The 27,680-nt window shown below is 38.8% G+C and overlaps 1 protein-coding gene across 35 annotated transcripts in view; it reads right to left on the minus strand.

Moving 5' to 3' along the window:
• NRXN3 (neurexin 3) overlaps positions 1-27,680 on the minus strand; it is a 1,697,203-nt gene that overhangs the window by 133,264 nt on the left and 1,536,259 nt on the right. For all 35 annotated transcript variants that reach the window (XM_030804215.1, XM_030804199.1, XM_030804204.1 and 32 more), the window contains one exon: positions 26,802-27,109. In XM_030804215.1, the coding sequence (XP_030660075.1) occupies positions 26,802-27,109 (308 nt within the window). The remainder of the gene's footprint in view (positions 1-26,801; positions 27,110-27,680) is intronic.

Here is a 27,680-nt window from a genome sequence, read left to right on the forward strand (position 1 = left end):
AAAGAGTACATGTGAAGTATCACACTTTTTTTCAGCTTTTGAGTACAGCAGAAATCTAACAAAAAGAGAAAACTGTTTTGCTGAATGTATGTTCCTTCTTCCGTAAATCTGGAAGTCCTAGCTTGGAGTAAAATTTTATAGACATTTTAATGTGGAGCCAAAAGTAAAGAGAAATGGGGTAGTCTATTAAAAGGCAGTTGAGATGAAAGGCATAGCCTGGATGTTCATTGAATTCATGGGCTAGAGAACAACACGGAGGTACCACTGCTCGCCCTTGTCAGCTCCACTGATTGCCGTTCTAGCTGCATATCAAGGGCCTAAGAAGGGAAAGGAAAGTTCGGCTTTCTAGCTCAGAGGTTTGCTGATGCCAGTGAGGAGATGAAAATGAGTAAACACTTCCTGAAAAGGTAACAATTAATTTTGGAGATGGCAATTTATCACACAGCTGCAAAGGAATACAGAAGACCCTAGGGTGTATCCTTTTAGGTGGCAATTCATTGCTGTGTCTGAAATTTCATTCGTCTCCATAACACACACATCCACAAAAGAGTGAGAATGGAGACTTGGCAAAGGGGAAAACAAAGGGGAAGGAGGCATGAAAACCCTGCTCAGGTTATTAATAGCACAGACTCGAATTTCATGAATGTTAACACTCTGCTCTTGGCATGAGCAATTGATCATCTAAGATGCTACAGTGAGCCCAAAAATTACGGCAAACTCTAGACAAGGGGGCTGGCCATGTGTCTTAAGGTTAAACAGCTGGGCCATGGGCAAGCACCAGAGAGGGAAATGGAGTGTGTAAAAGGAAAAGTTTGTTTTGTGTCTATGGATTGCCCTTTCCTACTTCCACTCTCATTTCAGTCCCCTTTGTCTTCATTTCCATTTTTCTTCAGTCAGGGTCTCAGAAGTCACAAAGCTTCTAGTTGTAAAAAATGAAGTTCTATATCTAGCTATAAAGGCAAGATATTTCCAAGTATTTCCTCCAAGCTACTATATTGACATATTTTTCTCTGGTATGTGCTCACTTATATCCTAGGTTTCCTAGACTCCTATTCCTTCGAGATTGCATTATTTTCCCAATATGATAGACTGGAGTGGGTAGTATTGATATAAATGCACACAAATAACTCCGACTAAAGCCCACCCAAGACTGTGCTTATTCGGGACAACCAAGTGCATTTCTTAATCTCAAAACTCCAAGGAAAGAAAACTGAAATTAATTGATAATTTCTTATGCTGTAGGTACTTTGTTACACTCCATATATCCTTTTTACCTACACATTCATCCATCTATCCACCTACCATTTATCATTCTTTGAATCTAAAAATATGTTGAATGCCTACTAAATGGTAGGCACTAATCTAAGTATCTGCCCAAATGAATCCTAACATCTATTAGGAGAGGCAGAGTGAAAAGACACTTAGAACACAGTAGAATTAATAGGATAATGATAAGCTCCATTTACTGTGGAAACACATGGGAGAAGCACCTGGACCCCAGTTATCTCAAAAGAGGTACAATCTGAGCTTGGCATTTTAGAAAGAGTGTGAAGCAAGGCAGAAGACAAAGAGTGGCAAAGAGGTGGCAAATTGGAGTGGAAAATGGGTTCTCAGCAGAGGAACCAGCATGTTTATACATTTGTACAAGGTACAAAAGAAAAACTCAAGCAAGTGAATGTAGTTAGAGCATTATGTGAGAAGGGTAGGGTAATATGAGTTGGAACTAGCAAGACAGGCATGATGGCATGAAGTTTGTCATCATAAGGATATTCGATTTTATCCTGAAGGCAATGGGATCCATTGGAGTTTTTAAGCTAGGGCTTGCTTACTCATATATGCACTGCAAAAAGTTATTCCTGACTATATTGTGGAAACTTGAAGATAGGCAAAATTGGAATCCAGGAAACCATTGAAGACATTACTAAAGTCAGAAGGAACACAATGGCAGTGATGATGGAGAGGAGGGGTGTATTTAACAGCTGTTAAACAGGTAAAAGAAGAGATCAAGACAACTCATGTAAACTTCACATCAATCCTATAAAGTTGATATTAATAAGCACCTTATGGATAAGGCTTAGGTTAAGTAACTTGCTGTTATAGAACAATAAAACAGCAGAGATATAAAATCTGTAATGTCTAACTCCACAGACCATTTGCTTCTCACTGAACTAAACATGATTTAGCTCTCTATGGAGTTCTTTTAATGTGCTAAATCCTAGGGATTAAAAGTGAGTAAGATCTGCTTCCTGGCAACAAGATGCTCAGAATTGGGTAAACTATTAGAGGCTTCATGCTACCACACCCTACCTCTTGCTTTAATCCAAGCAGTAGGTTATGGGATAGTTATAAAATCTCATAATTCTTATAGTCAACAAAAGAAATCCAGATATTGAGTTTAAAATGTTTACCCCCTTGATTTAATCCCATTACCTAAGTAATCCCTTGCTTTGCTTATAGCCAGCCACTTTCAAATATCTATATAGCCCATAATGTCATTTTCTCTGAGTTGTTACCTAGCCAGCCTGTACATATTTAGTGCTTTTAATCTTTTTTCCGAAGTCATTCCTTCCATTCCCCTAATCATTCCTGTAGATTCTGTCTGGCCTGCCTCCAATGTGTCTACATCTTGAAAGAGCCTATGGAAGCAAAAGATACAGTGCTCTTGTTAGTAATTCTACTTATTCACCATGTGTTTTCAACATTTTCAAGCCCCTTTGTAATACTTGGGATTTTTTTGCATGAAAATAACATTGTGCCTCTTGAGAAGCCTGTGTACTCCAACATTTTGTTTATCCAAGGAGGCTCACATACCACCCACCTTTTCTATCCTAAAGCATAATGGTATCTAAGGAGAAGGAATGGCAAGCATGATTAACATACTACTGGCAGTAATGATCTGTTTCTGGAATTAGGTAGTAAGAATTTATTTTTTTGTTATTCTTTTAAGGCTACAGGAGACTGCAGGAAGAATAAAAATACAACTTATCTGCAACATGTTTCTAAATGGAATGCATTTATGACATTCTTATAGGGCTTATTTGCAGCTCTTTAAAAATAGTTGACTATCTAATTAGAGAGATAGATCACATTGGTATAGAACACATATACAGATAAATACTGCTTTTTATAGCCTCCACTGTCATAGATACAGAAGCATGAGGAGCAAAACTCACTGAGTATTTTAACTCTTAGGTTTCCTCTGTCTACATATATTTTTCAAAATGGGGCTTCAAACATGCTCCCTACTTTAATCATTTATTTTAATAATATTAAAAATATTCCCGGCCAGGCGTGGTGGCGGGCACCTGTAGTCCCAGCTACTCGGAGAGGCTGAGGCAAGAGAATGGCGTGAACCCGGGAGGCGGAGCTTGCAGTGAGCCGAGATTGTGCCACTGCACTCCAGCCTGGGCGACAGAGCAAGACTCCGTCTCAAAAAAAAAAAAAAAAAAAAAAAAATTCCCACTTTTACTATTTATTCATTTTAATATTATTCCCTTATTCTGTAAAGACAAGAATCTCTTATGGCACACACACACACACAAAGCAAACACCATTCTGAAGAATTATTTGTCTATAGCATGTTAGTTAAAATAGTCTGATAATATTGAGAGTGCAATTGATTTAACGGTCTTTATTTTTAGGATATTTATTCATGATCCACTCATATCTCCTTGAAGTATCTCAGTGGTAGGGAAGACTTGGAAATGAATAGAAACCTAGTTGAAGAGTCATTATAGATTGCATAGCAGCACAGAATGGCTCTCTAGAGGTACAGAACCTCTAGAGAGGTTTAATAGGAAGCCAACCGCTGACTGGTGGGAAACATCACTAAGGTCCTTAAACTCTCTGCTGTGCATAGTGCTCATCACAACAAGTAAACCACTTGTGGAGTCACTGAGAAAAGGAGCCTGGCAGAGTGAAACAGGATGGCAGAGGAGAAGGATAACTCCCTGATATGGTTTGGTTGTGTCTCCGCCCAAATCTCACCTTGAATTGTAATAATCCCCATGTATCAAGGGGATTATTACAGGAGGAGATAACTGAATCATGGGGGCAGTTTCCCCCATGTTGTTCTTACAGTAGTGAATAAGTCTCACGAGATCTGATGGTTTTATAAATGGGAGCTCCCCTGCACACACACTCTTGCCTGCAGACATGTAAAACGTGTCTTTCTTCCCCTTTGCCTTCCACCATGATTGTGAGGCCTCCCTAGCCATGTGGAACTCTGAGTCTATTAAACCTCTTTCCTTTATAAATTACCCAGTCTCAGCTATGTCTTTATTAGCAGTGTGAGAACAGACTAATATATATAACCTCCCCAGGGAGGTTATATTTCAACTTAGTCTTGAGGGATTATTACTTTTCCAGGCAGATAAAGTGGATAAAAGAGCAATAATAATAATTTTTATTGAAAGGTCACTATACAACAGATACTATTCTAAGCATTTGAAATACATAAATTTATTTTTGACTCAAAACTCCTACAGAAATGATCATTTATCTTCATTTTATAAACAAGCATGCTCAAGTTGTATGTTGTATGTGCTCAAGTAGAAAGAACATGTCTGAAAGTATAATAAGGTATGACTAGAATGTTGCATGCATGCACGTGAAAAAATATTGGTAGATAAGGAAGGAAAGGAAGACGGGTGGGAATCTGTGGGGCCTTTTATGCATGATTTTCCCTGGAGGGTTGGATCATGGGTGGAATTTACTTCACAGTGATTTTTTTCTACAATATGTATATATTCCTTGTTTAGAAAGTAAAATCAGTGAGAGTATAAATTTCAGGATATTTGAGCATATAGGAAAGTGAAAGAGTGTCCTCATCTGGGGACAGTAAGTGCTAATAGAAGGGACAGAAACCAGGTTCACAGATGACTGCCTTTTTTGTTTTGATTTTGTTTCTGAAATGGGAAAGGTGTGTGTGTGTGTGTGTATATATATATATACACACACACACACACACATACACATACATATATATATATACACACACACATATATATGTACATACACACACACACACATATATATGTATATGCTGAAGGGATGATATTAATGGCACCAGTGGAAAATGAGAACACTAAATGATGTTCAAACCTTGGGAAGAGACCTAAGTGAAGAGATAATTAGCATAAGATTTCAAACAAAGGGACGAAGGGATTCCCCTAAAGTAAGGACTGATGTGGATAAGCATGGAGGAATTCAAAGAAACTCATGACTGGTCAGCATTGTTTTCTGAAAGAAGGTAACATTTAAAATCCAAGGGTGTAGAAGCGAAAAAGGAGACCAAGTTGAGAGGTTGAAATAGGCGCTGATCAAGAGTTGGAGGTAGAATGGGGGAGAGATAAAAAACAGAGAAATCTTCTAAGACCAGGTTGAAGGCAGAAGTAACAGACCATTTGGAATGACCTAGAATGAACACAACAGAGAGAAAAAGGAATTTGGGTTGATGATGAGAGGTACTTTATAGATATAGACAAATGAAAAACTTGAAGCCAAAAAAAAAAAAACTGCCTGGACTTAAGTATAAGATTTGGAAATTATGGTTAATCATCAAGATATTAGGGCTTTAAAGTTTTGAGATTTAGCAGTTCAGAGACATGACAAGATACAGGGTGGGGCCATCAAGCTGGGTGGGCCTGTAGTGGGGGCCTGGCTGCTATACTAGTTCAAACCACAATCAAACTTCATCAGAATCAAAGCAATAGCCACGTATTAGGTCTCTCTGCCTCCTCTCTTGCTCCTTTACAATATTTTCTCAACATGGCAGAGTAATCTTTAAAAAACATAAGTCACATCGTGTCACTCCATTACTTAGTACATTCTAATAGTTTGCCATTGCACTTTTATAAAACCTAAACTGCTTTCCACGGCCTAACAGTCCCTGTCTGTTTCAGTCCCTGCCACTTCTCAGATCTTACCTCATACCAGATTTCTTCTGCTACAGCCATATTCATCTTCTTTCAAACACTGCTCAACATGTTCCAGCCTAAAGGCCTTACACTAACCGTTCCCTCTGTAGTAAATGTTCTTCCCCCGGACTTCACAGACCTGACATCTTTTATCATCCCAATCTTAGCTTCAATGTTTCTTCCTTAGAGTAACTTCCGCTAAACTAGCTACCCACCCATCAGGCACTCTGTGACATTGCCCAGGTTTATTTTCTTGATAGCACTTGTCCCTGCATACTATATTCTCTTGCTAATTTATTTATTGGTAGTCTCTGCCCCCACCCCCAGAATGTATGTTCCATAAGAACTAGAATTACTGATTTCATTGTATTTTCATTGCAGCCTCATAGTCTACAAGGGTGATGGGTCCATAGCAGGAATCACTCTGCTCTCCCAAAAAATGTTTGTGGAATGAATGAGCTGAGAGACTGGGGTGCTTGAGGGATGGTCCACTCCTTTAGATTCAAAGTCAGACCCCTTCATTTTATAGGCAAAGTTTTAATGGTCTAAGAGACATTCGAGATAAGAAGGATTAGGAAATTATATCAGTGAGCCATAGTGGAAAAACATGAAACCAAGATAAGAAAGGGCACTATAGTAGCTTGGGCACCTTAAACCTGATGATGAACTATCCTAAATATTCTTCTGGAGAGCCCATGGAGCATTATTTTCAGAAGCTGTTATCATTGAGAGACATTTATAATTTAAAGTGCAAACATTTCATATATTCAGAATTAAAGTGCATTGCTTTCTTTTGATTTGGAGAAGGTTCAGAGGGGGGAAAAACGTGCAAAGTAATTAAATAAAAGCCTTGACCCAGTCTCTCTCTGATTGCTTTTCCTGAAGAAGATCTTATTACAAATGCAGTTTAAGAACAGAAGACACATTGAGATTTGAGTCTGAGAAGGAAATTTGAAAGAATTAGCATGTTGCTGAGGAGCCAGTTCCATTTTTAAGTTGGTTGGGCCACACTGCTGTTCTGTTAGTGGTAGGGACTACTCCATCAAAAAGGCAGAGAAAAGGTTTTTTTGGAGTCAGCATGGAAGTCAAAGCCATGTGTGCTTTTTAGGACCTGGAGCTGACACCCTTCTAAGGAAGAGATTGCAGCTAAGAGGTGCCCCTTGCCAGTTCAAATGCATCTTCAAAGCAGCAGTCGCATCACGAAGAAAAGACCCTATTGGCATTCACTAAGTGGTGACTCCTACTCTGGGGAAAGAAGCCATCTCTCCACACCCAGGAGAATCTGCTAAAAAGGAAAAAGAGCCTTGTCTTTCGAATAATCTCAAAATAGCATTTGAATGCAACAGAAAACAGAATGCTCCCTGCCATCAAAGTGTGAAGAACTTACCTGGGCAAAGAACTGAAGTAAGCTAAGTTTGGAGGCAAAGACTCTGAAAACTACTATTCATCAGGTTTTGGTGGAGATGCCCATTATTACTACTAATAATTACAACAATGATAATAAATGAATTTAATCCTAAAGCAGGAGGCATAATCTCCAGCGGAGGCATGAAAGTCTTGTAATCACCCAAGCCTCAGCTGTGCCAGGGAAGTAAGAGTGGGAAGAACTGAAGAAAAGGATTACAATTAAAAAGAAATTGACATCTATGAATTGAATTGGGCACATTATCTCCAGCTTCTGGTTCAGAGATTTTACTACAAAATTAAATAGGCTAATTAGACTGCAGGAAAACTTCCACTGAACTCCACAGTTTCCTCCATGCAGAAAGAAAGACCAAAGTAAGGCATGAGAAAAACAGGAAGAAGAATCAAAGTTTCAAGTTGCTGATTTCTGGTTATTAGTGTTCAGTGAAAGACACAGCAAGTGAAATACCGGAAGGCTGTAAAGTCCAGAAACCTAGACAAATGTACATGCTAAATGGTTTCTTGATATTACAACATATGATAGTTTCCATGACATTATTGACATGACATCCATAACCATTATATGATCTGTTCAATGTGTATGGTCCCTCATTAGCAAGCATAGTTTAATGTACCGTGCAAAATTGAGATGAGTGTGATATATTAACACATTCCATGGAATCTTGCACATGGGTCTGTGAGGCATTGCCTTAAATGATTCATGTCTCCAATTTTCACTAAGGGGAGCCGCACCATTGGCATAGCACAGAGGCAGGGTTCAGATTGGAAGAGCAGGCAACCCATTCCACATGACCATGTGACGCAGTCCAGCTTTGGAAATTCTTCCAACCAGTCCCACACCCCTTTGTCATGAGTCATAGTAATGGGAGGGTCACTCTTGGAATGACCTTTCTTTAGCCCATTAAGTGGGGACTGTAACTGGTCACTTTACTTGGTCGAATCTGATGTGCTTCCAGACTTTAGCATCAATGTGTAGTCCAAAGCCAGAGGAACGCAATACAGTATGATCCCTACGGCAGGGCCTCGGCATAGGCTATTTCCTTTGGCGGGAACACTGGCCCTTGTCCTCTTTTGCCAATCTAACATCTCATCCTGCACAGGACAGCTTCTATACGGCTTCCGCAAGAAAGCTTCCCCAGATGACAACACTACCTCAGGTCCTTTTCTACTTTCTTAGAAGCCTGCCCTCCTTTATCACACTGTGTCATGATTGTGATTAAATAATTACGTGTGAAATTGGTTTATTCATGCCTTCTTCCCATGATATAAGCACCATGAAGACAGGCATCCTACACTTGCTTTATTATCTTTTTAACTCTATCCAGATCTGTCCACACAGCAGGCAGTGGCCATTAATTGACTAAATAATCTTCCCTTTTCAATTCCCTGCCACCACCTTGAATTCACATTAGATAGTGAATAAAATGGCTACAAAGGCCCTGACTTTTCAAATGCCCCCTCTGCCTTGCAAGCCAAACCCGAAATAGAGGTTTGCCAGAATCTCCATAGCCTTTTAAAGGAAAAATACTTCCGTCACCACCTCGGTCCCTTTCTCCTCAGGGAGTTTTGGGGCAGTCTGGGAGACCTGGCTGAGGCCTTGTTCAATTGTCAAATCTCACCCTTGGCCTCATTTAGTGGGCTCTTCAGGACACAACAGGATTTAAGAGGCTGGGCACGGTGGCTCACGCCTGTAATCCCAGCACTTTCGGGGGCCGAGGCGGGTGGATCACGAGGTCAGGAAATCGAGACCATCCTGTCTCTACGAAAAATACAAAAAATTGGCCGGGTGCGGTGGTGGGCACCTCGGGAGGCTGAGGTAGGAGAATGGCGTGAACCCGGGAGGCGGAGGTTGCAGTGAGCCCAGATCATGCCACTGCACTCCAGCCTGGGTGACAGAGCGAGACACTGTCTCAAAAAAAAAACAACTGGATTTAAGAGCACCAGACACGACAAAGCCATCTCTGATATTCTCTAACACAATCGCCTTTCATAGTGCATTGCAAAGGAAAGTGTTTCTTGAATTTAAAAAGGATGCTTAGATAAGGAAAATGTTTACAACAGAGGATGGAGGCAAACTCCCTTACAAAAATGCCTAATTGCGTGAGGAGGACAACAAGAGAATGTGGCTCACTGAAAATGAGGGAGAGAGAGAAAGAGAAACACAATCACACTTAAATTTCCTTTTTATCAGTGACATGACTGGCATTGTTTTATGTGATTTGTTTCCCTCTAATTATTAGCAGGCATATTGCTGAATGCAACATAAAAATAGGTAGTCTAGACAGTCACCTCAAATCTCCTAATTAAAAAAACAAGAATCTCCCTATAGTTATTTGAGTCAAAATAAATTATGCATGTTTTCTATATGGTTGCATGGTGCTTTTAGTATGATGTTTCGAGTGAGTTTTGCTATTTATCCTCTTCCTTCTTCAAATATTTTGATTTACTTCAAAGCCTCCAGCTTGGTTTTCTGGTTAGAAATAGCCCTGGGAACATCCTTATCAAATTCCTTCTGCACTTTTCTATTCATGATTGTCTCACACTAGTTTCCACTTAGCTCTCCTCCAATGGAAGTAAAATGTAGCTCGTACCTAGTGTAATTATTTAATCATATTCTATTTTCAGTGTGTGTATATATAATTCTTACTGCAATTGTGTACTGATAGCAAGTTCTTGTATATGTATATCCATCCAACATTAATTCGGCATTTTTTGTGTGTGGAGCCCCATCTGTGTTCTTACAATATATTATTTCTCTTTAGGGGAAAGAAATATGTGGGAGTAATTCTTTTTCTACAGCTTCTACCAACTAGCACATGTAACGTAAAGTAAATAAATACATTATGGTGATAAAGCTGGGAGCCAAATGAAAAGACTTTATCACCAAACACTGTAGGATGGAACCCAGTGACATGCAAACATATTGATTGACATTTTGTAGCATAAAAATTCCAGAATGACAATTCTAATCCTTGCTCCTCTCAAAAATATAAGCATCTGGTGTGAAGCAGAGGAATGAGCTTACGCTCATTTCTGGATGTAAAAAATTCAAAGCATTTATACATATTATTTAATTCTCATTCTTTCTGAGGTGGCTAAGAAATGAACATTATTGGTGAAACTGAAAAAAAAAAATAAGGGCTCTCAAGGGAATACAAAAAAGAGTTGAACATTTTGCCTTGGGTTAGAGAGGGAATTGGTACAGTAATTCTTACTGGAATTGTGTAGTGATAGCTAGGTTATATATACATATATACACACATATATGTATATGTATATATATACGTATATACACACATATATGTATATGTATATATATACGTACATACACACATACGTATATGTATATATATACATACATACACACATACACGTATATGTATATATACGTACATACACACATACACATATACGTGTATATATACGTACACACATACGTATATGTGTGTATATACGTACACACATACACGTATATGTGTGTATATACGTACACACATACCTATATGTATATATACGTATATACACACATATACCTATATGTATATATACGTATATACACACATATACCTATATGTATATATACGTATATACACACATATATGTATATATATACGTCTATACACACATATTGTATATATACGTATATACACACATATATGTATATGTATATATGTATATACACACATATTGTATATATATACGTATATACACACATATATGTATATGTATATATACGTATATACACACATATATACGTATATACACACACATATGTGTGTGTATACATATATGTGTATATGTATATACGTATATATGTGTATATGTATATATATACATATATACACATATATGTGTCTATCTCAGATTTCTACTACACCATGTTGGTTACCCTCAAAACTTTATGCTAATTAATTATAGATATTCATTTTGTGTGTGTGTGTGTGTGTGTGTGTGTTACAGTTTAGTAATAGCTTAGCTGATCAAATCATACCAAAGTCAGGATGCCAACACAGGGCAGCTAATTGGCAAATAACCACACCTGTACAAAAGCAAGAACTATAGACGGCAGCAGCATGTGGTTCCAGAGACCTGAGTTGTAAGTGCTATTTTGAGATCCATTGATAAGGAGATTTCAGAGGGAGAAAAAAAAAAAAAAGTAAAAATCAGTGGATTCAAGGAATTAGACACCAAACTGTGATGTCAACAGCTGCAACACTGGATGCCAAAAAACACTGGATGGATGCTTTTAAATTTATTAGTGAAGATAATTTCCAACATACAAGTCCTTCCCAGGCAAACTATCATCAAGGGTGAGAATGGAATAAAACATTCTTCAGATGAGCAATGTCTCAATGATTTTACTGTTTAGCTATCCTTTCTCAGGAAGCTACAGGACAATGTGTACCTTGAAAATGAGGAAATAAAGAGAGCTGAAACTAGGATTTAATACAGGAGCAGAACCCAGGGATTTTCCAGCATGAGGAGCAAGGAAGATGCAGGATGATAGCTGTGGGGCAGGCTCAGTGAGCGCCCAGCCCAGACTAGAGCAGGAGGTCAGACGACTCCAGAAGGGAGACCTCCAAGACAGAAAAAGAAATAATGGACTCCTGTCTGCTTATCTTGTGAGGACTTTTGTAGCTGTTGGCTGTAGCACTGATGGGTGGCTAGAAAAATAAGCTAATGAGATAACGAGGGTATTCATTAACAAAGAGTTACAGGAAAACAGAAATAGTCATAACAGTAGAATGTTTTGTCAGAGGTAGAAATACAGTCTGTTGTTTTTCACTGCTGTATCCTCAGTCTCTAGAACAGCGTCTGGCACATTCTATGCAGCTGGTGAATAGTTGTGGAACAAGTCAGTTCATGTATGATCTTACGTTGTTTTCAATAGGCGATATTACAAAGTCATAATAAGAAACTGAACATTTATTTAATCGAAATGTGATAGAATTTTACTGGGAAACTGGAAGGTAAAAAAGTGTGTGTGGGTTGTAGGGCAGGGAGAGCATGAGAAAGCTCAACCTTTACTTCTAGAAGCAGAAGTCGCTAGTTAATATGTAAAACTGAAAAAGTCATGAAATAGAAATGCAAGCGTATTGCTAGAACTATGAATGGAAATGTCTGAAAAGGATGTAAAAGGGTTACCAATATAGAGCAGGACTTTAGGGCAAGGTGAGAAAGATACTACTATTTTTCTTTTGTTATTGTTGTTTTCTTATTTTAAGTCTCACGATGCTATCTATCTTCAGCTGGGTTTTCAGAAAACGAAGTCTGAGGCCCAGTATTGTGTTTGGGAAGTTTGGGGAGAGTGACATCAGAGTCTGGGCAGACGGGGGCGGGTGAACATTCATGCAATAGAGACCTCAGCTGGCCTTAGGAAACTCTCTAGCTAAAAGGTCCTTCCCAGTTATCCAGTCTTGAGACAATGGGCTGAGTCTTGATAGATCCCCCCAGCTCCATCATCCATCATTAATTGGATATGGGCCACCCTTCAGGAAGGGGCTTGACCTTGGGCAAGGTGGCTTCAATAGTCAAAGGCAGTTCTTGGTGAAGGATTTAGCCAACAGCCATCAGCCAGCACTCTAGCAGCTAAAGTGATGCCTTTTCCCCAAAGGGGATATCTAGGCACAGTTCAAGGTTTTAAATTATGTGGCTGTATTACTTAGGCCAACCACAGTGGCTCACACCTCTAATACCAGCATTCTAACGCAGGAGGATCACTTGAGCCCAGGAGTTTGAGACCAGCCTGGGAAATAAAGTGAGACCTCATCTCTATAAATAAATAAATAGAGAAATAAATAAATAAATAAGAAATATATATATATATATATATATACTAAAAATAAACTATCTGAATATATTGTTTAGATAAAAATAAAATGTGAAATTAATTTACTTATTGTTTACATTTTTTATAAAGTGGCTGAGCAATTTGCCCCCGGACATAGAGCTTTGAGCAATGAAACTAGTATTTGAAACCAGAATGGCCCATCTCTGAAGCTCATCTGGTTGTGTAGGGCTCAATCTCTGAGATTCTTCCAATATAAACATTCCATAAAACTATAATCTCAAACCAACACAAGAAGATATTTGCCATAAACATTGCAAATTTAGTCTCCAGGACCAAAATATGTTTCAATCACTTTATTGTAACTTGCTTTACGGTTTCCATCATTTTTATTCAAAACATATATTGTTTACATTTGAAATTTGGTCTTTTTTGAATAGAAATTAATTAAAGACCCTATTCTTGGAATAGACCTCTGTAAATATAGATGGCTGCTACCTTTGCAACTGTACTAGCCAATCAATCAGCATGCTAAAGTTTTTGTAAAAAACTGGGCTACAAGTGGGTCTGCTTATAGTCTGAAATATTTAAGAACAGTACCGGACTGTGTGTTCCTTTAAAGCAGAAAAATTTCTATTTCATTCTTTATTTCTCCAAAGTCTTGCACTTATGAGACACCCAATGTTTGTGGAATAGAAAATGTTCTCCATAAGAAAAGAGGATTTTTGTCTGTTTACTGATGTTGTTCAAGTGCCCAGGACAGTACTTAGCCCATACTAGGCACTCAAATAACTCAAATATTTGTTAATCAAATTCAAAATCAAACTAAAATTGAAGTAACATGGGGGCACCTCAGTTATATATCTATCTCATGTCCTCATAAACTGGACTGTGGAAGTACAGCATTTTTTAAATCAGATCATAGTACTCCTTGTGTAGGCTAATGAATTTGCCATTTTATCAGTAGACACGTGTTACAACTGCACTCTTATTGTGGTCCCATCTTCCCATCTAGGACCACTGCTGTGCAGTCTTTTTAAATGACAAAGCCAGAAATCATTTAGCAGTCACCCTTTCTTTGAATGGGAAACAGGAGAGAATCAGACACTGTGGTTTATACAATACATAAATAGATTTTTATTTTTTTTAAAGTAGCCCTTTCAAAAGCTTGAAATCAACCAGGATATGGAGGTAATTATATTAAGGGTGTTACAGAGCAACGAAATTATTCTGTTTTTTTGCGTAAATGGTCAGGGATACAATTTGCATAAGTTATATCATATTGATTCTAGCAGACAGAGACTCAATAAAGACAAAAGAACACATGCAAAAATAAATGCCTAGGGAAAAAAATCAGAAGCCACAGATGGAGGCATCTATTATTTTTCTACTTTAAATGGAAAACAACAGCAATAATAAAACAAACAAACCCCCAAATAAATGACAACAATCATAACAAAATCCCCATCCAGGTCAATTCTCTTTCATAAAAACTGTCTATTTCTCTCTTTGTCCTTGTTCATTTCTCCCTCATAAAACCTGCTTTCAAATGTCATCCCCTCCCCCTTGCCAATAGATCAAGCATTCTATAACAGGATACATAGGGTAGTAAGGAACTAATAATGATAATAATAATAATGAGAAATGGCCTCAGAGATATATTTCACGCATCTTCCTCTCTCCTTGTCTGCCTTCAGTGGAATAGCTTCCCAGCCAGTGGGGCATTAATCATGAGAACGGCAGCCCCGAGATAAAGGCTGGGTGAAATTTCATTGTGCATTACAGTGTGAGTTGTGGGTGCATGAATATGTGTCTCTCTCAGTATCTGGGAGGAGAAAGTGGAGAAGCAGAGCAGAAAAATCTGTCATTTTATACATTTATACTGCTTAAGATGGTCAGGACTGTTTCCCCATTGTTACTGTGGATTAAAATCATTCACATCCTTCTGCTTCCATTGGAGGTCACCTCTCAGAAAGGGGGATAAATATTATGACAAGTTAAATTCTACCTACTTTTTTTTCCCATCTGCCTTGGGGGTATGCAGTAAAGTAAGGGACAGGAAGAAAGGGCATGGGAAACCCGGAGCAGCACTGTCTGATGGGATACAGTTTTCTCTGCTAATCGTTAGTGGGGTATCCACCCTTTCACTTACATAATACTTTGGGTTAACAAAATTTCCTGTCTTGAAGAGAACTGAGCTAAGTTTGGGAAGACCATTTGGAAGAGAGAGGTAAACAGATACCATGATTACTTATCAAGGAATTGTAAATATTTCCTAGAGCCTTGCTCTATACTCTATAGTGAGGTACACATATCTGCAGCATGAGATCATCTGGGAGCTTGTTAGAAGTGCACGATCTGAGATGCCACCCCGGACGTGAATTAAAATCTGTGCTTAATAAGATTACCCAGGTGATCTGTATACAGACATTAAAGTTTAAGAAGCACTGTTCTCCATAGTACAAGCAAACACACGAGCATCCTCCCTCTCTCCCTGTCTCTCTCTCTCTCTCTCTCACACACACACACACACACACACACCCCCATATAATAACATGGGGCCAGAGATATAAGAGGTTGCATTATACACACAAGTCAATCAAATTCCCATCAAGTAATTCTCTCAGTGTCTGCTAGCCACCACAGACGTGGTGTGCATTTATTTCCCCAATCATTTTATTTCCCCAATTATTTCATCCATGAATGATGAGAAAATCAAGGAGAACCTTACATTCACCATGTAGCTAACAGAACAAGCTCTCTAGACAACCCAAGGCATTAATTAGAAGGTTTCAAAAGGCGAGGCTGTCATAACAGCCTCAGTGTGTTTCTAATTTTTACAATCATTCAAACATGCACCAGAAAGGTACGAAACCACATCCCAACACTCCCACCGCCTTGTCATAGACATAATAGAAATATCCGCCTTGACGCCTGGCAAGTGATGATTGCTGCTTGAAGTCATTTTCCTATTATATATAAATAGAACATCATATATTTTCAGAAAAAAAAACAAAAAACAATTCTTGAACCTCAGTTTAAATTGAAACCATTGGCGGTTTTTTTTTGGATGATTCAAGAGACATTTATCAAGTACAGTCATTCCTCAGCATCTGTGGGGGATTGATTGGTTCCAGGACCTCCCATGGATGCCAAAATCCTCAAGTCCTCAATATAAAATGGCATAGTATTTGCATGTAACCTATACACATCTTCCTGTGCGTTTTAAATCATCTCTAGGTTACTTATAATGTCTAGTACAATGTAAATGCTAGGTAAATAGTTGTTATACTGTATTGTTTAGGGAATAATAATAAGAAAAATGTCTGTACATGTTCAGTACAGACACAATTTTTAAAAAATATTTTTGATCCACAGTTGGTTGAATGCGGATGCAATCCCACATATGCAGAGGGCCATCTATAATCTACCTTTTACATAGAAATGGTCATTGTGATGCCTCATCCAACAGCTTTCAGCAAAGAAGGGAGATATAGAAAAAATATTATATTATGATTTTAATTATATCAAAGATGTTTTATTCATCTCTCTCAACCTAAGCCATACAAATCCATGAAATGGGCACATAATTCTTATAGCAATAATTACAGAGCATCTCTGCTGTCTTCCTCTCCTCAATTTTTCCTTTCTTTTACTTCTTCTAATTCATTTATCCCTACATTTAACTGTCCCTGTGTGTGTGTGTGCAAGACACTATGTTAGACAATGTTAAAACTTTTTTTATGAGGAAAGAGCATAGGCCCAAGGAAGCTAATTGACATATCAGAGACCACAAACTAGCAACAGAATAAAAAAGAAAATATAGTTGCAATACTGGTTTATCAGCTGAGACCTAGATTGTAATCCCATTTAAGACAGCAGCAATAATAATCTTTGAGCCCCGCCCATTTAAGCCCTTGACTTATATTATCTTAACCTAACCTTGAAGTTGGAAATCATCCCCATATTTCAGCTAATAAAAAAAACACAGCTCTGCAAAGGACCCTGGCCAAAATTCTACAGCTGGAAATGAAGGTCTGCCTGGAGTCATGGTTTTAAGAACTTCTCCAGTCACGAGCTAAGTCTCCTGATGCCTGCTTCAATGCACTTTCCTCCGTACCAGGCTGCTTCCTCCTAACTGCCTTTGCCTACTTTGTAAATAAATTATATCGGCCCCCACTGCCTCTTCACTCTGATCATAAGCATTTGCTTAACTTACTTTCATTCATTTAACACATTTATTTTTCTTCAACTGATATTTTTGAGCCCTGCTTTGTGGCAGGCACCATTCTAGGCTCTAAATGTCCAATGATGAGCAACATAGCTATTGTTCCTTCTCTCAATCATCAATGTTCTTTCAAATTATCACTAAAAATGGGTAAATATGGGGCCAAATTATAGGGTTTCAAACATGAATAAATGGTGCTCACACAATATACTCAACCATTAGACCAATGTTAGGGACCAGCCTCAGCACCACCCATAGGGTACCCGACATCTGGTGGTGACAAAGGAATGAGAATAGACAGGTTAAGAGTGCATAAAGAGTGGGGTGCCAGGGGGCCAAGTGTAAAATGGAGGCTGCAAAGGCGACAAGCTCTGGTCTCCACACTATTTATTGAGTACAGTCACTTAGATCTAAGAAGCAGATGTTCAGGGGTGAAATGGTGAAAGGGGGGCGGTGTGTCATACACCTAATCTATAGCAATGGCGGTTTAGGTAAATTTTCTTTGTGCTGAAGCAGCATAAAATTAACTACTGATTTATTCTTTAATTTATCAGAGAGCAGCTGGGGGGGAGTGGGCCTCTCTAGGAGCCGGCATATCTGGCCACATTTCAATGCTTCAAAGGAGAGTCTTTCTCCTTTGAACACAGTGTTTACAGATAAGAGAGCAGATCTCGCTCTGAGCACGGGAACATGATGGCACTCAGGAGGCTTTCGTCCTCCGAGGCCTCTTGTGGCTTTCAACAACTCATTGTCCCATATTTTTATGGCCAGTTTATGCAGGCACCCTATAAGCCCTTTTCCCAACAACAGACCAAAAAAAAAAAAAAAAAGGCAGTAACTAGAAGCAGGTAGGAGGCTCCTAAAATCTACCCAAACACATAGAAAAAAAAGTAAAAAAAGCCTCAAGTTAATTTTCCATCCTTACCAAGTAATTTTTATTTGCATATATTTGAAAGTAGGTTTTAGGAGAATTAAGGATTAAGTCATTTGGAAAGGAAGAAGAAGAAACTGGAAAGGGAAAGGTGGGTGATGTTACATTTCCAAAAGTGATTTGAAAACTATATGTGCTAGAATTAGCCCTTGCTTCTGGCTGAGCAACAAGACTGGAAGCCAACAAAAATAATCTTACATACCAGAGACAAGGACATATCTCTGGGACTCCTTATTCCTAGAGCAAAGATCCAAGAGCAGCAAAACCAGTGATGCCCACCCTCACTGGTGAGCCTCATGGGGGAGTGGGTCCTGGGAAACAGGGGCTTGGATTCAGCCTGTAAATATTGTGTGGCCTGTGGACTCCCTGAGAAGGTACTGGTGGATGGTTGACTATTTATACCTTTCCACCAACACTGACTGCGTATTACTCTGTGCTCACTACTGTTCTAGGCACTGTGCTATTATAGTGCCTAAAACAAAGATCTTGCCATCCTAGAACTCACAATCTACTAAATAGGGACAATAAACAAATAAATGTGAGTTATAATGTCAGGCAGTGATAAGTGCTATGAGAGGTAACAAAACAGGAAAAGGCGATAGAGTGTTGTATTTTACAGATGGTCAAGGAGGTCCTTTCTGGAAGGTGCAATATAAGCGGAAACCTGGGTGAAGTGAGGGAGTGAGTACTGTGAATAGCAGGGAAGGGCTGTTGCAGGCAGAGGAAATGGCAGGTGAAAAGGCACAGGCATCTTGGCACATTCAGGCAGGGCTGAGAAGATTGAATGAGACACTCACTTAAGGTGTAAGATTTAACGGGGGTTTGCTAAAACTTTGTTTTCAAGCTCAATCATATTTTGCTGAAATATTTTTAAATCAATATTAATGCAGGAAAAAAATCTGCAAAAGCAAAAAGTCAAATATCAATTTTAAGTTGAAAATCTAAGCTTGCAATTGCATAATCCTGCCTCACCGGTTTCAGCCTTCTTCTGGCTCTGTGTTCAAGAAGGATCAAGAAGACCTGTGTGATTGGAGCAACGTGGTGGAAAATATGGTCAGAGCAATAGGAAGGAGGAGAACCATATGCCACACAGCAAGGATTTTGGCTTTAGATTTGGCTAAAGAGTCTGTTAGGTAATTAGAAAAACCACCCTGAGGTTTAAAAACACTCAGGGACCTCCACCCGTGGGTAGCTAAGAGCCGACCCCACTTCCCTCCCAGCTGTTCAGATGCCTAGAAATAAGAGCCAGCACTTTATTTGTAGTTCTGGTGGAAATTCCATCCTGTAAATATTACACCCTAATTGGAAGGGCATCTCTATGAATTCTCCTGGGAGCTTTCAGACTTCCAGCCTATCTGCCATCAGGACCCTTTCATCAACTAGATCTAGTTTTGGGAAGCACCTGTTCCATCCACCAAAATTATGTATTAAAAGAAGGATGAAAACAAACTACATTGCACTCTTTTCACTTGCCTATTTGTACTGCCAACATCTAAGTCTTTAAGAGGAAGGTAAACCCATCAAGCTCCCTTTTCTGTTGTTAGAACTGTGCAATTCCAGAGAGTAAATGTCACCAGAGAATCTTACCAGGCAACAAGTAAATTAGAGTGCAATTTCTTTCCCCCCAAATTATTCTCTAAGCGGGAAAAAGAAAGTACCTGCGTAAGGGTAAGGAGAAGACAGAAGATATTTCTTGGCTGGCAGCTAAAGTCTAATTAGACTGACAAATCTTCAGTGCCTTCTCCAGTTATGAGGCTTGGCAGGAAAAGAACAAACCATGGAGCCTCACATTATGTAAGGCTGTTAATCAATATTAGTCGAGCCCTGATCCTAAAAATAAACTTCCCCTGGAGGCTCTGTTGTCTAGTGGTAAAAGCGAGGAGATGAAAACTGTGTAGATTCTTTATCTCATTTCTCTCAAGCTGGTGGCAGCAGGGAAAAGGTGGAAGGACCCAGAGGGGATAATTCTTTGGGTAAGTATAACCATTTTTGATACAGTGTGATCTACATCCTGCTATAGCACAGTATTTGCGGATAAGGTGGATCTATCTCGTCTCCCAGTGCAAGGCAGTTTGATTATTTGAAGACCTGGAGAATATCTGAGGTTCTAGTCTGGGCCTCCAAGTGCCATTGATAACAACATGCTGTAAATCTGTGTGTCATCGTAGAACCATGTGATATTGCTAATATTTAACCATTTTGATCTACAAAAATAGTGGTTTCATACACTTCAACCTAATAGAATAGTCTACGTGTTACAGCTGTTCAGCAAAGCCAATTCCCACTCCAGAGTATGAAAGAGCCTGCAGTAGCAATCTCTCCTGATTGATGAGCTTGGGGCTCTGATTCAATTTGGGGCCCTTAGAAGAGATCCAGGCCCTTGTGAGTTTGTATGAGTATAAACACAATTGTTCCTGGGCTTATCCAGCCCCACAGGAAGGCTAAGCTCTAGGGAGATCTGTGAGTTCTGGGAGAGTCTCTTAGGTTGAAGTGGTTTCCTTATGTGAAAATTTTTAGTGAAAAGTTATGGGGTGCTTTTCACACATGATTGCACTTACTATTTACAAGGAGCCTACGGGAAAGGAACTGTTAGGCCACTTTTGCAGATAGTAAAACTGAGGCTTAGAGAGGCTAATCACCTGCCCAGAGATATACAGTAATATGGTTTGGCTCTGTGTCCCTACCCAAATCTCATCTCAAATTATAATCCGCACATGTAGAGGGAGGGACCTGGTGCGAGGGGGGATCATGGGGGCAGTTTCCCCACTCCCCTTTCTCTCTCTGGCCACCATGATTGTAAGTTTCCTGAGGCCTCTCCAGCCACACAAACTGTGAGTCAATTAAACCTCTTTTCTTTATAAATTGCTTAGTCTCAGGTAGTTTTTTATAGCAGTGTGAGAACAGACTTATAAATACAGCTAAGTAACTGGAAAAACCTGGAGTCCAACTCAGAAATTCTGATGCAAAAGCCCATGCTCTTCAACACACTGAGACTCTACCCAGAACAGACATTGCACAGGATCAACATTTTAATCCAAAGTTTTTTCTTTGTTTTGTCATCATCAGTACCGAGGCTGAAGCATGCTTCTTACTGTCTCCAGTCTGACATCGAAAAGCTAAAAGGACTTTGCCTATAAGAATTTTTACGAAGCATGAGAAATTGTGGCTTCCTTCTGGAACTTTCAAAAGTGGTTCACATTCAACCACCAAGTTTGTGAAGCTTGAGATGAGAATGAAATCTCACAAACCTCTTAAGTCTTTCATTTTGACTACTTATAAGGATAGTTCCAATCCAGGCTGAGCATTGTGATTTTCTGGCAATTTTCCGACAGCAGTGGCCAATGTCAAGGTGACTTTACCAATGCCCGACACAGAAAAAGTATGTCATGATCAGTATCCTGCAAATAGTTTATAAATGATTCCAAATGGCGATTTGCACAGAACACACTGAGTTTTTTTTTTTTTTTTTTTTTTTTTTTTTTTTTTTTTTTCTGCTGATAACTCAGGATGGAGGCTTAAGGTAAAAGAATACATGTTAGTGGTAAAAGACTCTTGTTTCTCAGGTTTTCCTTCTATCCTGAAGGAAGACCAAGGAATTTGAGTGTAGACTGAGTTGAACTTTTCTATTTTAGAAGCTGACCTATCAGCACCATAATAATTACCCACCACTATTGGAGTCAGTTGTAGAGGAAGTGTTTGTGCAATTATTGGGGCATTCCTGGTAGTAAGATACACAGGGAACCCAACTCAGTTTACCCCTCTGGGCCCTCTCCCACTTGGCAAAGTTTCAGGCCAAGACTTTGATTCTGGACCCCTTGCTACTCACAAACTCCCTCTTATGCATTCTCTGTTCTACTTGGACTTGGCTTTCTCTCCCATAGATTATAATCTCTACTTCTAACAACTTAGCTTCTGGCTGACATTTGACCAATGAGGAATATGTTCCTCTCACCACCTGTCCAATTGTGCTCTTTTTACAACAAGGCCTAGGAGAATGAATGCATGAGATCCAGTCAAGCCACCCCATGCACCACTTGCCATCCCCAACACAAAGAGCCATTCACGAGTCACTACTTCATATCGATAGCTCATGTCAAATCCTCTTGCCCTATTTAGATTGTAAGTTCCATGATGGTAAGGAACCTGGATTTCTCTTCTTTGCAACCCTAAAAGACATGTGGATAGATAGAACATATTTTCAAAGACTCATAGAACTCTAAGTTGGTTTAAAATAAAACAGAAATTTAAAGATGGGTAGTGAGGTGTCAGAGAAATCTGTTCCTGAGATCATAGAAATTTTGATTTGCCAGGACTAATTTCAGCACCTAAATTCTACCTGGATCCACCTTCAATCTCTATTTATTTCCCCCAAACTTTCTAGCCGCTACTCTAAACTATAGCCACTATTATCAGTAGACACAGCCCAATTTTCTGAGGCAGATATTTGCCTGAGAGGATCTTGATTTAATACACCAATTGTGGGAAACAGAATATAATAATAACGGTTAAAACGCATGCAGTCTTACTCTGAATGGTACACTTATTTTAAGCATTTTACTTATATCAACTCAGTTATCCTTATGACAATCATATAACATAACCACTAGAAGTATACCACCCTCCCTACTTTATAATATGGTAGCCTTAGTAATGTGGTAGACTTAGGTTGGTTGCAAATTATTGCTACTCCTCCTCCTATTGAGAAGTGATATTTATGTCTCCTCCTCTGAAACTGGGAAAGCTCTGTGACTGTTTAGACTGATAGCATATTGTACAAGTGACACTGCCAGTTACCTAGCCCAGGCTATATAAAACTGGCACCCTCTACTTCCTGTCCCTGGAAGTACTCTCTCTGGAAGCCCTGAGACTCTATAAACAGAGCCCATCTACTCTGCTGGAGAAACCACAAGGAGAATCCCGGAGAATACATAGAGAGGGAAAAGGGCCCTGCTGAGTCCCATCTTCCCAGTTAACCCAGCAAAGCACAAGGTATGTGAATAAAGCCAGACCCTCCAGGCAAAGTCAGCCACTGAGTGAACACAATCATCTCTCTAGATGGTGCAGAAGAATTGCCTCGCTGAACCGTGCCCAAATTTCTGTCTCACAGAATTTTGAGATCTAATGACATAATTGTTTTAAACCACCAAGTTATGGGAAAGTTTGTTGCATAGAAATAGTTAACTAGAACTTACATGACTTGTCTGGGGTCATGTAAGCTAATATGAGGATGAACAAAGTTTTAAACCCAGCTAATCTAGCTCCAAGTACATGCACTGAATCACTATGCTATAGCCTTACTACTGAAAAATACAACAAATTTGGCCAAAGCACCCTGGTCACCGTGGAGGAAAGACTTTCCTCAAGCTATGCTACCTTCCATTGTTAAATGACTCTAAAGTAGGTAATAAAGCCTGTCTTGTTTTCAGATGTATTCAGTAAATATTTACTGAGCACCTATGAAGTACCAGGCCTTTACTTGAGAATTATCACTCACACACCTGTGTTCTCAATGCACGTCTTAAATTTTTAAAAATTCAATAGAGTACCTAGAGATATCCTTCTCAATGTAGGATCAAGACCTGATGCTTGGGCATGATTGCTATGAGTAAATTAACATCATCCAGGTTATTCACAGATAGTTCTACACTCTTACCTGTAACAAAATGGAATCAGAAAGATCAAAGCACCAATTACTTTTAAGAGGCTCTAACACTAGAGAGACATACCAATTCAAAAACTACTTGTTCACATTCACAGACAGTTAAGAGCAGCACTGAAAGCACTTTACAGTTTTCCTTTGATCTGAAATCAACACTAACTCAGGTTGACCAGAAAAGAACTCCTGAAAGGATGTTTTCTTTGCTTATGCTTTAAGAAAGAACTAGAGGATTCTTGAACAGACAGGTTTTTATACTGGTGGTGGACTCACATGCTTATTTCCTTTCTCCTAGAGGAGTCTCATTTTCGGAAAACTTTGCTTTAACAATGTTATTAAATTTAGCAAAAGAGGACAGAACAGTGGTATCGTTTGGAAAATGTTCTATGTATGATTTCACATATAGATAAAAAAGTGAATAATGGGCCTGGTGAATATGAAATCCAGTCTTCCCTACCTTTTTTTCCCCACTCACTTCTGAAGTATCTCCCAGAGATCAGAACTTTATGAATCCTCCTCATCTAAGAAAAGTAGTGGGGTCACATAGGCATATTAATGCTTCCGGGACTGACCCTCCTTACCTGCAGTCTCTAGAGTCTGGGAATTGTCCTAAACCTTGAATAGAATCCAATAGTTGTTGGGTCCCCAGTCCTAACATAGGTTTGATGTGATCAACAGAATGTGTTTAAGACCAGACTAGGCTTGAAGATGAGGCTTTTAAGTTTTTAATGGAGCACAGGGCAGAGTTCTGATGACTAGTGGTCAAGAACAAAAAAGATTTCCAAAACCCTTGGCAGAAAGTTATTTCCTCTAGTTAGTCTTTCAAAAAATCCAGGGCTTTTTAAATCCCTCATCTCAGTCTAATCAATTCTTGTAGGCTATTGGCTTTCCTCCAAGAGGATGTACTTACCCTTAAAACCAAAGCATGCCAACAGGTTTATAATTAATTTTTGTAGACTTGGTGGAAGTAAAAGGAAAAGCATGTAGATGTAGTTCAATTATTACTGGACTTAAAGAAACACATGCCAGAGAGAGGCTGTTGGAGAAGGCATTCCCAGTTGTTCACCTCCTCTAAAATGGCCATAGGTTCTGTAATGTTTAGAGTTATAATCACCAGCAAGATTTTGTATCTTGTACTCTACTTTTCTTCCAAAGTTCTGACTTTCTCAGTTTACAGAAAGGGTTTAGGAACTCACCCAATTTATTCCCATTTATGTATGTGCTACAGGAGGGAAAGCCAAAAAACCAATAATTACTACGGCTTGGTTCCCGAATCCCCGTGTAACATTAAATCATCTCAAGGTCAGTGAAAATTTGGCCTTAAAAAGAACTACAGGACCAGCCATTCCTATGAAGAAAAAGCCATTTGCTTCTCTACTTCCCACAGAGTTAGCAGAATACGTTCTGACAGAAACAAAACAAGTCTGCCAAGACCTGTGCAGACAGAAGTGTCCTTTCACCAACAATAAACAGATCTGCTCTTGAGCTAGAGAGAGTCATAACAGAAATATATATTGCCTTTTATCTTCTTTTCAGTGAGTAGAGCAAGGTGTCAGGAGTTATTGGTTTAATATCAGTAGAGAAGAGCTATTTTTTTCTCGTGAGCATGTGTGTAGGTATGAATGTAATAGCATGTGTGACGGTAACAGTGCTATGCTAACCAGGTTTTTAGAAGCCTTTTGAAAACCATAAAATTGCCCTTATGACACTGTCAGCATATACAACTTCAAATTGTTACTATGGAGCCATGTAAAGAGCTGTCTGGATACTTCTGCTCAAGGAAAAGGAAAAAAGGAAGGCAACAGATAATACACTTACCATTACCTAGCTCACATACATTTAATTCTGAAAAACGGAAACACATAGGTGGTATAATTGATTATTGACTTTAAGTTAACAATGTCCATTGGAGTCAATGTAAAGGTGATGTTCAAGACACAATTGAGCTCCTGGATAATGTCTTAAAATTAAGAAGCAAACGGGACAAGTGCTAATCTACTGATTATTCTATAAACACTAACTAGGATAGGGGTAAGTAATTGTCACAGAAGCGATTGGAATGTCTTATGGTATGCCAGAGCATTTAAGGCTAATAACTCAGTTAACCTCCTACCCCCTACTAACTAGATTTATGAAATGCCAAGGGAGTCAGCAAAGTATTAAGCTTAGTTTGGATATAATTACTTTCAAGTGGAAAAAAATTGCCACAAAAATAAGGACTTCCGGTATAGCCAAACTCAAACCTTCAAATTTTCTACTGTAATTAGTATCTTGATCAAATATAAAGAAAACAAAATGGGCACAAACCTGACACATGATTAATCAGGATTTGATAACAAACACAAAGACTGCATTTTACAAGGATTAGTTGCACTTCTAACTTTAACTGCCCTTGATTTAATGGTACCCATTGACCTCAATAATGAATGATTCATGTTATAGCAAAGCCATCTGGAGAATGTCAATGAAATTGAACTAGGATATAGCTTTTCACATGATAACAAATTTTCCTTCCCCTCCTTTCCCTTTCTGTTATTTGAAAAGAAAAGGTAATAAAATTAAAGGAGAAAGTATTTCATACTGAAAGTGTAGTCCATTGCTCATTGTGAATAACAGCTTTACCATTTCAGTGATAAATACAATAAGAATAACAACCCAGGAGTGCCACAGACTTTTATGACTTCTTTAGCAATGACTTCACCCTTCTCTTCTCCTGGGTCTCATTACTATGAGTATCTGTGAGCATCCTTCTTACATAGTAATTCAAACTCTTCAGCTACATAAAACAATGACCATGATAACAATGTTTCAAAGATAAAAATACAGATGCAATTAATACTTGGAAAAAGGCCTACCTGAATGCTGGCTGTAGAGCGATTCTTACGGGTTGTGGTAGTCGCCATTGTAGTAGTGGTTTCCATGACAGTAGTAGACATTTCTGGTGGCATGGAGGTCGTCTGTGTTGTTCCCAAAATTGATGGGACTTCTCCAACCAGCCGAACACTTCCATTGATTTTAATATTGGGGTTGTTCTCAGCTGCCATGTTCAGTACTTTCAAACCATCATAATAAAGCCCAGAGAGTTGGCCTTGGAAGAGGCGTCCTTTGTCCTTTCCACCAATGGCTATTTGCGCCTGAGTGTTGAAGATGGTTAACTGCCGGCCTAGTGGGTTGGGTGGAGGAAACATTATTATTCTCATACGTTTTCCTTGTTTGCCTTACCTGGTCTGAATGGACCAGGCATCATAACAGGCTTCCTTGAGCAATTGAAGGGGAGGAAAAAATGGACAACAAAACCTCAGTACTGATGTTAGCAAGTAACATTTCATTATGGTTATCTCTTCCACTGTCTAGCTGAAAATCTTTGATAACTTGAACAATCAAGTCTCTATTCCTTCATAGTGAGGAAGAAGAAATCTTGGTTCAATGATAAGAAGTATTACGGTCTTCTTGGGTATATAATTGTGGATGACAGAAAGAAACACTCAAATCAGGTGATGACCAGAATAAATTATAGATACCTACTGCATTAATTTTTAAAGCTACAAAGTAAAATAATGAGAATGAAAAGAATTAAATATGGCCAAAAAAACTCAGTGAGGTGACTCAGAAAACTAAGTTTAAAAACCAGGTCTGATAATTAAATTAGCTGAAATTAAATTTCAGTTAAGAGACTTGGATTCATTGCATACTTGTAAAAATGAACCATTAGTCACCAAACATATCATTTCTAG

The sequence above is a fragment of the Nomascus leucogenys genome, chromosome 22a, assembly GCF_006542625.1.
Source record: "Nomascus leucogenys isolate Asia chromosome 22a, Asia_NLE_v1, whole genome shotgun sequence".
NCBI classification, from domain to species: domain Eukaryota; kingdom Metazoa; phylum Chordata; class Mammalia; order Primates; family Hylobatidae; genus Nomascus; species Nomascus leucogenys.